The sequence below is a fragment of the Oncorhynchus masou genome, chromosome 6 (assembly GCF_036934945.1).
Source record: "Oncorhynchus masou masou isolate Uvic2021 chromosome 6, UVic_Omas_1.1, whole genome shotgun sequence".
Classification (NCBI taxonomy): domain Eukaryota; kingdom Metazoa; phylum Chordata; class Actinopteri; order Salmoniformes; family Salmonidae; genus Oncorhynchus; species Oncorhynchus masou.
This window is the reverse complement of record NC_088217.1, coordinates 33719575-33732746: the sequence shown is the minus strand read 5'-3', so window position 1 is coordinate 33732746 and position 13172 is coordinate 33719575. Positions and strand designations below refer to the sequence as shown.

The 13172-nt window shown below is 42.6% G+C and overlaps 1 protein-coding gene across 1 annotated transcript; it reads left to right on the top strand.

Moving 5' to 3' along the window:
- The first annotated feature begins 236 nt into the window (after nt 1-236).
- Nucleotides 237-6673, top strand: endou (endonuclease, polyU-specific). The gene is made up of 9 exons (XM_064968464.1): nt 237-332; nt 827-949; nt 1538-1666; nt 3379-3553; nt 4775-4980; nt 5384-5497; nt 5637-5743; nt 5865-6007; nt 6208-6673. The coding sequence occupies exons 1-9, from the start codon at nt 275-277 to the stop codon at nt 6320-6322; spliced, it is 1170 nt and encodes a 389-aa protein (XP_064824536.1). The 5' UTR covers nt 237-274; the 3' UTR covers nt 6323-6673.
- Nucleotides 6674-13172: the final 6499 nt, after the last annotated feature.

Below are 13172 nucleotides of genomic sequence, written 5' to 3'. Positions count from 1 at the left end.
TTTCATAACAAATGGGTTACAAATGAGGACACATTGGAAACACATTTGTGAACAGTATGTTCAAACTGGGTCTAACTAGTACAAATGGTATCCTCAATATGTAGTAGCTGCCAATGCTAACTCCAGATTACTGTACTTAACATGATTGGAAGACTGTCTATAGGGAGGAGCTTTCATGGATGCTAGAACTTCTGTTTGGCTCGGCTAACTTGCTATATAAGGAAATACATCTTTGGGACAGTGCACCTGGTTATTGGATCTTTGCTGGGCCATAATGAAGATCATTCTGCTTGTCATTTTGCTTGTGACCCTGTTCTTTCAGGGGTACAGCAGTAAGTATGAGCCCTCCTCAGGGTGTTATGGGGCAAAGGATAATCTACTAGATAATTATTATTTTTTAACTTCATTAGTATCACTTGCAATGAAATGTAATATACCTGTTAGAATATAATGTTATCATTGAGAGTAGGGCAGACCCTAACACAGCCTGTGAGTGCCATGGAGACTGTTGGTCTGACTATGAAAGTAGCAACCCTCTCTGTCAGTTTATTTTTTATTAGTTAACTCCTTCAAAGCTGTGCTGAAAGTTATGTGTCATAGAAGTAGTGTCCAACTGCATTCTAAGCGCTCCACCTTGTAAGTCAGATAGTTAGAATAGTTTATCATCCATTAGGAAATTATTGATTTGTTAATTGATTTGTTAATTGGCTCAAAGCCTAGTTAAAATGTGTATGAACTTGACCAAAATAGCCCAAACGAAGCACGTAGTCTTTACATGTCAACAGAAGCAGGGTGTGAACTTTTCACTTTTGTTCCTTTTCTCCAGCTGGATCCACATCCTGCCAGGGCCGCTGTGACGAGAAGTACAACTCTCAGAACAAGTGCCACTGCAACTCCAAGTGCTCCCAGTATGACAACTGCTGCAGTGACTTTGAAGCCCTCTGTAATGGTGAGAGATGCCTGTGTCATTCTGATCTGGAGGCATGCAAACCATGTCCCTGAAAAAATATCCCACGGTCGACTACACCTAGGCACAGTTAGTTATTCATCTGTTATCTGTTTGAGCTGCCCTTCTTTCCATCTCGGAAAATTAACCACAACACCTGGTGAAATTCACATAGTGGTCGAGGTCAATCACAGTGCACCATTCAGATACTCCTGTATCATATGTGAAAGAGTCTTCACGACACAACCTTTGTGAACTAAGTAAAAATCAACATACTACATGTAGCTCAATATTAGACAATAGTCAGTCATTGGCATTTCTGATAGCTCACCAACAGTGTTTGAATCAGGGTGCCCTCAGTCTTTTTTACAGCTTGAGAATGCATTGGTGTGCTTGGCCAGTAGAGGTCGTTGGTGTGCAATGTAAGGTGTTGCTCATCAAGCACAGCACAACAATCCTTATGCATAGCACAACAATCCTTAGGCTCCTTATGTGAAATACAGTACTCTGCAGTTCGAAGTCCTAGCTTACACATTCATGTTAAAATGTAAATTTAAGCTAAAACATAATAATAATGACTTCTCCACTTAGCACCCGCTCCAGGATTGTCCTGCCATGGCCGCTGTGGGGAGAAATACAACTCTCAGAACAAGTGCCACTGCAACACCAAGTGTGGAGACCACAACAACTGCTGCAGCGACTACACCTCCCTCTGTGGAAGTGAGTTAACTGTCACTCAAACTGTTACGCCAAAAGTATTATATCCTTGGTATTTGTCCTGACGCACACTACCGTTCAAAGGTTTTGGCTCACTTCTTTTTTTTTTGAAATGTCCTTGTTTTTAAAAGAAAGCTCATTTTTTGACCATTAAATAACATCAAATTGATCAGAAATACAGTATAGACATTGTTCATGTTGTAAATTGCTATTGTGTTCCAATGGAATGTTGTGTTAGCTAATCCAAGTTTATAATTTTAAAAGCTAATTGATCATTAGAAAACCCTTTTGCAACAGCGCAAACTCTCTAACCAGAATAGAAAGAGGAGTGGAAGGCCATGGTGCACAACTGAGCAAGAGGACAAGTACATTAGAGTATCTAGTTTGAGAAACAGATGCCTCACAAGTCCTCAACTGGCAGCTTCATTAAATTGTTCCCGCAAAACACCAGTCTCAACGTCAACAGTGAAGAGGCGACTCCAGGATGCTGGCCTTCTAGGCAGAGTTGCAAAGAAAAGGCCATATCTCAGACTGGCCAATAAAAATAAAAGATTAAGATGGGAAAAATAACACAGACACCGGACAGAGGAACTCTGCCTAGAAGGCCAGTATATCCCGAGTTGCCTCTTCACTTTTGACGTTGAGACGGGTGTTTTGCGGGTACTATTTAATACAGTTGAGGACTTGTGAGGCATCTGTTTCTCAAACTAGACACTCTAATGTAGTTGTCCTCTTGCTCAGTTGTGCACCGGGGCCTCCCACTCCTCGTTCTATTCTTGTTAGAGCCAGTTTGTGCTGTTCTGTGAAGGCAGTTGTACACAGCGTTGTACGAGATCTTCAGTTTTTTGGCAATTTGTCACATGGAATAGCCTTCATTTCTCAGAACAAGAATAGACTGACACGTTTCAGAAGAATGTTATTTGTTTCTGGCCATTTTTAGCCTGTAATTGAACCCACAAATGCTGATGCTCCAGAAACCCAACTAGTCTAAAGAAGGCCAATTTTATTGCTTCTTTAATCAGAACAACAGTTATCAGCTGTGCAAACATAATTGCAAAAGTGTTTTCTTTTTTTAAACAATATTTTTATTGATTTTTCTTCTTTAACAAGACATCCAGTATATAAGCAGAAATATTACATGAAAAAATAACAGCAAAAACCACATCAAAAGTTAACAGCAACAAAAAGCAAAACGGTTTTCTAATGATCAATTAGCCTTTTAAAATGATAAACTTGGATTAGCTAACAACGTGCCATTGGTACACAGGAGTGATGGTTGCTGATAATGGGCCTCAGTACGCCTATGTAGATAATCCATTAAAAATTTGTCTTTTCCAGCTACAATAGTCATTTACAACATTAACAATGTCTACACTGTATTTCTGATCAGTTTGATGTTATATTAATGGGCAACATTTTTTTTAAAATATTTTACTTTTCTTTTAAAAACAAGGACATTTCTAAGTGACCCCAAACCTTTGAACAGTAGTGTACAAAATAACATTGTTTATGAGCCACAACAGCACTAAATTAACTATATATTATTAAAGCCATGCCACTACTTCTCTATGTTACAGCAGTACAATGATTGTTAATGTAAACTGTTCCCCATGTCTCTGATACTGTTTGTTCTATGGGTGGTAGGCTATTATAGGTTCTATAGGTTCAATGGTGGCAGTCCCTAAAATAAAGTGTTCCTTTCACGTGTCTGTTAGGCTCTGGTGGTGGAGATGGAGGCAGTGAGATCACTGATGCTGAGATCAAGTCTATGTCTGAGGCTCTGTATGCTCTGGACTCCAACAAGCCCTCTGCGTCAGAGCTGATCATTGACTCCCAGGCCAGAGTGCCCAACTCCGAGACCAGCTCCCAGAACGACCTGTCCCCACGCCCGTGAGATACTTGCCTGAAAAAACGGTTATATTTTGTTTCTCTTTTCTCTTTCATTCTCTACTTCTCTATTTCCAACCACCTCTTTGTTCAATTATTCCTCTCTTCTTCTGTCTCTCTCTTATATTATTTTTCTCTCTCTTTCTCCCTCCTTTTATCTTCATCCCTCTTTCCCTGTCACTGTCCAACCTCCCCATACTCTCTGCCCCCTGCTCTATCTCTTCCTCTCTCTCTGACCTACAGTATAGATATACAGTATCAGTCAAAGGTTTGGACACACCTACTCATTCAAGGGTTTTTCTTTATTTTTACTATTTTATTACATTGTAGAATAACAGTGAAGACATCAAAATTATTAAATAACACATATGGAATCATGTAGTAACCAAATCTATTTTATATTTGAGATTCTTCAAAGTAGCCACCCTTTGCCTTGATGACTGCATTGCACACTCTTGGCATTCTCTCAACCAGCTTCATGAGGAAGTCACCTGGAATGCATTTTAAACAACAGGTGTGCCTTGTTAAAAGTTAATTTGTGGAATTTCTTTCCTTCTTAATGCGTTTGAGCCAAACAGTTGTGTTGTGATAAGGTAGGGGTGGTATACAGAAGATAGCCATATTTGGTCAAAGACCAAGTCATATTAGGGCAAGAACAGCTCAAATAAGCAAAGAGAAATGACAGTCTATCATTCATTTAAGACATGAAGGTCAGTCTTTGAAAGGTCAGTTTCTTGAAGTGCAGTCGCAAAAACCATCAATCGCTATGATGAAATTGGCTCTCATGATGACCACCACACAGGAAAGGAAGAACTAGAGTTACCTCTGCTGCAGAGGATACGTTCATTAGAGTTAACTGCACCTCAGATTGCAGCCCAAATAAATGCTTCACAGAGTTCAAGTAACAGACACATCTAAACATCAACTGTTGAGAGGAAACTGTGTGAATCAGGTTTTCATGGTCGAATTGCTGCAAATAAATCACTACTAAAGGACACCAATAATAAGAAGAGACTTGCTTGGGCAAGAAACATGAACAATGGAGACTAGACCGGTGGAAATCTGTCCTTTGGTCTGATGAGTCCAAATTTGACGTTTTTTGTTCCAACCGCCGTGTCTTTGTGAGACGCAGAGTCGGTGAATGGTTTATCTCTGCATGTGTGGTTCCCACTATGAAGCATGGAGGAGAAGGTGTGATGGTGTGAGGGTGTTTTTTTCCATTAGGTTGTTCAAGTTCCTGGACGAGGCGTCTCTGTTCTCCAAGCCATCGTATGCTGCCTTCATGGCCCTGCTGGACAACTACGAGAGAAATACAGGCACCACAGAGGACTTCACCCCCCAGCAGCTGGCTGAGCAGGATACCTTCCTCAAGGAGGCCATGTCCAACACCGAGCTGGGCAGAGAGCTCTACGCCTTCCTCTTTACCAAGGGTATGGTAGTGTAGACATCCACTCTGTGGCCTACTGAGAAAACATAAACAAGTCTTTATATCATCATCAAGTCTCTAAGAGCCCATCTATCATTAATATGCCATCACATACAGTACCTTCCTAGCTTGCACCTACAGTTCATGTTACAGTATATCTATGATACCACCCCTTCAAATTTGTATCTCAATATTGCTCACTATCTCTGATGATGTCCAAACATCTATCTCCATGTAAAGAAGGTGTACCCAACTGGTTTCAGCCCAGCTTGAACAAAAAAAGTGAATCAGGTGCTCGACTAAGGGACTTGAAAATCCCCAAAACATTCCATACTCCTGGAGTAAGGAATGTTGTTTGGAACTATCTCCATGTGTAATGTGTCAGTTTGCTGTTCTCTCTTCCCCAGGACGCTACAGCTCTGAGGAAGAGTTCCTCCATGACCTGAAGATGATGTGGTTTGGCCTCTACTCCCGCTACGCTGGCAAGATGGACTCCAGCGGCTTTGAGCACATTTTTGCAGGTATGATATGTGTGTGTGTGTGTGTGTGTGTGTGTGTGTGTGTGTCTCTGTGTGTGTGTAAAAGTGTGGTGCGTATCTAGTTTTGTTAGTGTGCAAGCATATGTGTGTGTGTTTATAAAGTGAATGTGTGTTATTCTAGGTGAGATAAAAGGTGGGAAGATATCTGGCTTCCACAACTGGCTCCAGTTCTACCGGTTGGAGAAACAGGGTCTGATTGACTACTACAGCCACAGCTTCGATGGACCTGTAAGCACCAAACAATCCATCACATTCACAACACGACTCTGCAATCATAACATAATCATAACACAAAGTCTCCAAAAATTGTGATTTGACTGAGACCTCTCTCTCTCTCTCTTTCTCTCAGTGGACTTCCTACCCTGATGTTCTGGGGATGCAGTTTATGTGGGATGGCTACTTCAAGCAGGTTGGTTCTTCCATCATTGGCTGCAGTCCTGAGTTCGACTTGGCCGTGTACAGTCTCTGCTACATCACCCGTCCAGGGAAACAGTGAGTACTCCATTCGTGTGTGTGTTCATTGGTTCATTCCTTTTTCATGATCTACCAAAGATGATGCACACACAATACATCGCCATTGCTGTTCTGCACTTCCATCCATTTTGGAACGTGTGTCACATGTTACACTCATTATGTGAGTGTGTGCTTGTTGCCATTTTATGTTATGTTTTCATCTGGTTTTCTGTGTGCAGGTGTAAACTGAGCCTGGGAGGGAAGCCACTGGTGATCCAGACCTACACCTGGGATAAATCCTCCTATGGGAATGGGAAGAAGTACATCGGCTCCGCCTTCCCTGCCACGCCCTAGAACTGAAGCACACAGTGGCCACTCAGCATTCAACAAGCTACCAACAGTCTGTCATCACATCCCACATCGAACTAAACCATGTCCAATTTTAGTCCTGATACGCAGGAGCATTTCAATCAGAACTTGTATTTGTAAAAGAGTCAAATTTTTGTCAATGGGACAATTCATCCTAATTTAATATTAGTATGAATGTATTGTCTCACTACAAATGTAGGTGCAAAACATAGATGTTGTAATTTTGTTGTAATTTTACAATTTAGTAATTTAGCAGACGCTCTTATCAAGAGAGGCTTACAGTAGTGAGTGCATACATTTTGTAGTAATAAAGCAAAGGTGACATACCATTCTATATTGGGACTCTTGACATTTTTGCTCATGATTATTTGTACAATTGGGATTATTTTATTCTCAAAGAATGAAGATTCTAATAAATCAGGTGACCTCAAAAAGACGTTCAGGTTGTAATGTTTTACAAACATATTTGCCAGAACTTGTCCAAGATGATCAAGAATAGTCCAACACCAAGCAGTTAGTCAAGCAATGAAAACATGTGTAGGGTATGAGAATCCTATGCACTTCTGAGGGCATGCTCAAACTATGCCCAACGGGGCTGAAAATGGGCATTTACACGCCCCTAGAGCCGGCACAATGCTGACACCCCACCACTAAAGCATGTATGTATATGACACAATTGCTTACTGTCTTACCCAAACAAAAACCAAATGCGGTCTCCTGCACCCCTCACCAACAAACAAATGTAAACGAATAGAAACAAAAACAGATTTAGCAGATCCTATTCTGCCTGACCTACCCCAAACAGTACCCACTAGCTAAACCTTTTCCTATCAGCTGTCCCACCCCAGCTGGGTGTGTGGATCTGCATGTGTGTAAGGCTGCTTCCAGCTGGGATGGGGAGATCGAGTTTACCCTTTCACTCATCCAGGGTGACTAACGGGATAAACTCTGGGTCTGCCGACGGAACAGGGGCACACGCTTGCACCCCTGTTTAAAGAAAGTATTAGAGGAGATGGATCTGCTCCTGATCCCATTGTCCCCCGGTATGTTAGCGTCCAGGCCAAGCGAGAACACAAGGCCAGTGACTTCATGCTAAAAACACCACCTTTCAGGAATTCATCTGATTTGGACCTCCACAAACAGTCTCAGTCTCACATCAATTTGACAAGAAAGATATGCTCTGTGAGGAATTTCTCCAGGTCCGTTTTGTCAGACCATGTTACATTTTCTGGGCAGGTGACTCTGAAAATTAGAAGAGTAAATGTCCTCTGTTTTTGAACCCAAGATGGAATCAAATTAAACCACACTGGGACAAGAGAGAAAAATATTCAATTGTTTCTTTTGTCGCTCTCAAAACTTCATAATCTAATTATAGCTGGCCACCCGCCAACCCCTCCACACATAGCCCCCCAAATGGGATCCCCCTGGCAGAACTACTAGCCACCTGACTTTTGTTTTGTAATTATATTATCCCGCTCTCTTTAGCGTGTCGTGGCTAATGGCTGAGCGGGATGGTCCAGCTGCCCACGCAGAAACAAAGCAGCTTACTGGGCCAGACAATGGGCCCGTGGAAAAGGGACGCCTGAAGGCGGTCGGCCAATGAGCGAGTACCGCAGGGGGCCAAGGGAGGGTTAAGGGAAGGGTTAAGGGGGTTTGGGGTGTAGCTGGGGGGGTATCTATGTTTGTGGCCCCATGGAGCAGCCTCATCAATAGAATGGTTGGTATAAAGACACATGGTCCAGATCACCAGAAAGTTTAGGGCTTGGGATGGAGAGAGGTTCAAGTGTTGCTTAGTGGAACTTCCAAGCTGATCAGAGACCATGAAACTCAGAGTAACTTTCATTCTCTGGAGGTTTGTTTGTCTTTCTGAATGCTCTATAATTAACAATAAGATGAGCCTATTGTCGTCCCTATTCAGAACATTAAAAGTGTTTGAAGAGAATTTAGGGAATGGGACAGTGAGGGCCACAAGTATTATGTGAAGTGGTGATTGTGATATGTTACTGTCAAATAAAATGTGAAAGAAAATCAATTTTACACATAGCATAACTGTAATAGCATAATTTCTGATATGTGATATTGTGAATAAAAGCATTTCAAACTTAGGCCTAATTATAATTACACATGCAGTCTTTCCAGACCAATCACGACCCCCAATCCCCAACCCTCCACCAACACACACACGCGCACACACACATGCACACACACACACACGCACACACACACAAGCACAAACGTGCGCTCTCCTCCTGCCTCATTGGGGTATTGGGATCTCTCATAGGACTCCCAGTCTGACAGATGGACACAGCCCCCTCTCCCCACTGTAATTGTAAACAGGACTGCTGGGGATTCAGGAAGAGGTCGTGTGCCTAGGGGGTGTATGTGTGTGTGTGTTTGTGTGTTAGAGAGTGGGGATTGTGCTCTGCTTTCTGCAGCTGAAGCCGCTGCCCTCTCAAGCAAACATACAAACATACCTACACAAGGTGAGTAGAGAGGGTCCTTAGGGATCAACGTTAGGTCAGATGAGAAGTGCTGAGCAACTATCAGATAGTTAATGAGAGAAAATGGGGGAGAGGAAGGAAGTATGAGCCATCTGTCAGAGAAGTTCATAGTGCATGATCAACACTCAGGGGACCATGGGACATGACAGCAATCATAGATACCTTTATACCACTTGTGACATAGGGATATTTATCCTGCTTTATTTTGCTCCAGGTTTATTCTGCTCCAGATAAATGAAGTCTTTATTTTCTCTTAATCTGTGTTACTCATAGTTTTCTCAGGAGTCTGCCAAAGTGAGGCTATTTGGAAGCGTGAGGCCTCAGATAGGATATTTCCAGGTTATTCCCACTCTGGGGAAGAGCAAGGCCTGGCTAAATTATTCCCATTCCGGGTTGCAGGTGTGGAGTAGGACAGGCGGGACCCAGGGGGAGGTGAGGGAGATTGGGGGGGGGGGGGGGCGGTTCGGCTGGGGAGTGTGAGACACATCTATTGGGTGCACAGACAGTCCCCCCATGCAACCCCTCGCTCCCCACCTCTCCAACATGAGCACATGTGATAATTTTTCTCATGGGATGGTAGCACTTCCCTCAATGTCTTTCTATCTGTCCCTCACACAATCACACACTGTATCTATTTAGGGTCATTTAGAAATGTTAGAAATGTCCTTGTTTTTAAATAATACCCACAAAACACCAGTCTCAACGTCAACAGTGAAGAGGCGACTCCAGGATGCTGGCCTTCTAGGCAGAGTTGCAAAGAAAAAGCCATATCTCAGACTGGCCAATAAAAATAAAAGATTAAGATGGGCAAAATAACAGACACCGGACAGAGGAACTCTGCCTAGGAGGCCAGTATATCCCAGAGTCGCCTCTTCACTGTTGATGTTGAGACTGGTGTTTGCAGGTACTATTTAATGAAGCTGCCAGTTGAGGACTTGTGAGGCATCTGTTTCTCAAACTAGACACTCTAATGTAGTTGTCCTCTTGCTCAGTTGTACACTGGGGCCTCCCACTCCTCTTTCTATTCTTGTTAGAGCCAGTTTGAGCTGTTCTGTGAAGGGAGTAGTACACAGCGTTGTACGAGATCTTCAGTTTCATGGCAATTTCTCGCATGGAATAGCCTTCATTTCTCACAACAAGAATAGACTGTTTCAGAAGAAAGTTCCTTGTTTCTGGACATTTTGAGCCTGTAATTGAACCCACAAATGCTGATGCTCCAGAAACCCAACTAGTCTAAAGAAGGACAGTTTTATTGCTTCTTTAATCAACACAACAGTTTTCATATGTGCTAACATAATTGCAAAAGGGTTTTCAATTAGCCTTCTAAAAGGATAAACTTGGATTAGCTAACACAACGTGCCATTAGAACACAGGAGTGATGGTTGCTGATAATGGGCCTCTGTACGCCTATGTAGATATTCCATTAAAAAATCTGCCGTTTCAAGCTATAATAGTCATTTACAACATTAGCAATGTCTCCACTGTATTTCTGATCAATTTAATGTTATTTTAATGGACAAAAACAAGGACATTTCTAAGTGACCCCAAATTTTTTGAACGGTAGTGTATCTCACTGGGGAAAGCACTCTGTCGCAGTACTTTAGGTGTAGCCCAACTATCTGATGCTATCTGGTCAAAAAGAGTATGACATTGTTGCTGCACATAACTAGTATTGAATGCAAGGGAAGCCAGCGGGCATTTTGCCTCCCTTGATTAAAAAAAGTATTAAAAAATTGCCAATTAGCAGTGAGCTAAACTGAGTGAGCTCAGCTGTGAATGGTCCTGGCTCACCAAAAGAAAGTGTCATGGGAAGTCAGCTTGGATTTCGCTTCACACCAATCACATCACCAGAATCCAAACGTCATTGAAATAAAATAAAAATATTGTTGCATCTCTTTGTGTTGTTGTCCTCCGGTGGCTAGCTAGCTAAAATTGGCCCTTTCCTAAATCAGCCATGGATTGAGATAGGGATTTGAGATTTGAATTCTCTATACTGGCCAATGATTATAAAGGTGATTCTGATCCAACCATGAATTCATACATTGTGCCCCTGGACTGAGAGAATGGAAGTTCAATATGTAGCTAGATGTAGTAGGCCTGGCGCATCATTGCCCATGTAAGGAAGTCAGGCTAGCAAGCAAGCATTTTTGCCAGGTAGCCTAGGACACCAAAAACTAAAAGTGTGTACTGTAAGACAGTATCATAGACCATTTTGGCAACATGAAAGGGGAGTATGGATATGCTGGCATTTCTCTACAACTCAACTAGTGTGAGTCAACATGTTTTTGTTCTACTTGCAAGCACACACACACACACACACACACACACACACACACACACACACACACACACACACACACACACACACACACACACACACACACACACACACACACACACACACACACACACACACACACACACACACACACAGAGAGAGAAATCAGTACCATGGACTGCCACAACATATTTAGCTTATGATGATTGGACTAAATCGTTTTTGGTATATTTTAGTTGCCACTGTATTAGACTAAGCATATAGGTGATTAGATGATGTTGAAGTTGAAATGGTGCTGGATTAGTGGAGGCAGTGCATGTTTTCTTTGTGACTTGTGGTAACTCTCCTTTGTTCTAAATCAATAGTTTAGCAGTCCGGAAATATTGGAAAAATTAACTTGTTTGACCATGCTGTAGGTCATGTAACTGTTTGTTACATGCAATATGCTTTGTGGACTTCAGGAAGGTTGTTGAATTTATTCTGCCACTTTGTCTTCTTATTGTCTCGGGCTTAGGCCTGCCTAAATACTGTATCATGGTGTCAAGGCATATGAATTAACAGGTTACAGAGCAAACAACGCAATTATCACAACACACAGGTTCCTCTAATAGAATATTAGCTCAAACGTATTATGGAGCTCCTGCACCTGAATATGAACAGTACCGGTGTTGTGCCGAAAATCTCCCCCCTGTCAGAACCCTCCCCCCCTTTGCGTTCTTCATTGCTGCGCCTTGCTTGCTAGTTGAGATTTCTGTTCTCCACTCCGTTGTCAGTTTAGCCTACATTTCACAGATCTTAATAGCAGAAAGCATTTTGTCTGCAGTTTTCGGTTTGGCTATTTGTTTCAAGTGTATGTGGCGGTTCTAACTTGTATGGCGCCTGGGTGAAACACCCCTTCAGCGCCCGCACCCTCCCCCGTCCGCACCCGGGGGCGCCCCGTGCCCATGTCGCCCGTACCTAAATCCGCTACTGATTTTGTATTAGTCTATAAATAAATCTCTTTGCCAAAATTCTTCATCTCTCCTATGTCTTATTCGACTAGTATTTATGAAAGTGTAAGGATAATAATTCAGCCATAGTTGTTCTGAAATGTTTATTGCTTGCCAACATTTTACTCCCTCTGTTTAATTTAACACACATACATGAATGATTAATTTCGGTTTCGTGAAGTTCGTTCTATGGAAAGTATTTGACTCTGGTGTGTGTCACTGAAAGTATTTGACTCTAGCCACAAAATTAAGGAAATTAGAAGGGGGAGGGGGTTCTGTCAGGTGGGAGATTTTCGGTCCAACACTGGCACCCAAAACGAGTGGGCACCTATTCAGTCCAAGTTAAGCAATGTGCACAAGTAATAGCCCACTATACCGAGATAGCCTGTCTCCGTTCGGTTAGTTTGCGCTGTCCTTCACTTCAGGTCTTCACTAAGGCACAGCGCATGTCCCGTCTCGCGAGGGGTGTCTCTAGAGTCCTATTTTATGAGCGTTAATTGGGTGCAATGAGCGCACGCCGGACGCCAATATTTGCTCAGCACACCAGGATGTATGAATGGACGGGGGAATGGCGCGAACACTGCTCATGCGCAACCGCAAACTCTCTTAATCGGTTAAACTCATAATACAGAGCGTGCCGCTCCATCTCTCTATGCAAAAGTTGCGCTGTTTATTTGTCGAAACAGACTGATGATACAAACAATACAAAACTAAAAACGATTGCAACTATGAAAATATTCTAATGTAGATAATGTCACGAGCTATAAGAGTTCAGGCCAACAGGCTATCAATCTAATCAAAGCTGGTTAACTTTTTTTGTTAACGACCACGGGCCGCCCACGCGCGCTCTCGAGCGCAGATGAATTGGATGCGAGAGGATGAGAGAGTTGGAGGAGGAGCCTGTGCATGGGTCGGAGCCTTAAACCCCGGACCCCGGCCGGGTGACCCGCAAAGATGCTACACTCTGGGATGGAACACTGACAACAACTGTGTAGGAGACGCAGGGGAGAAAGTTAATAAAGACTGAGTGCTTTAGGCTAGTTGATGGATAGAAGGTTTTACTCCCT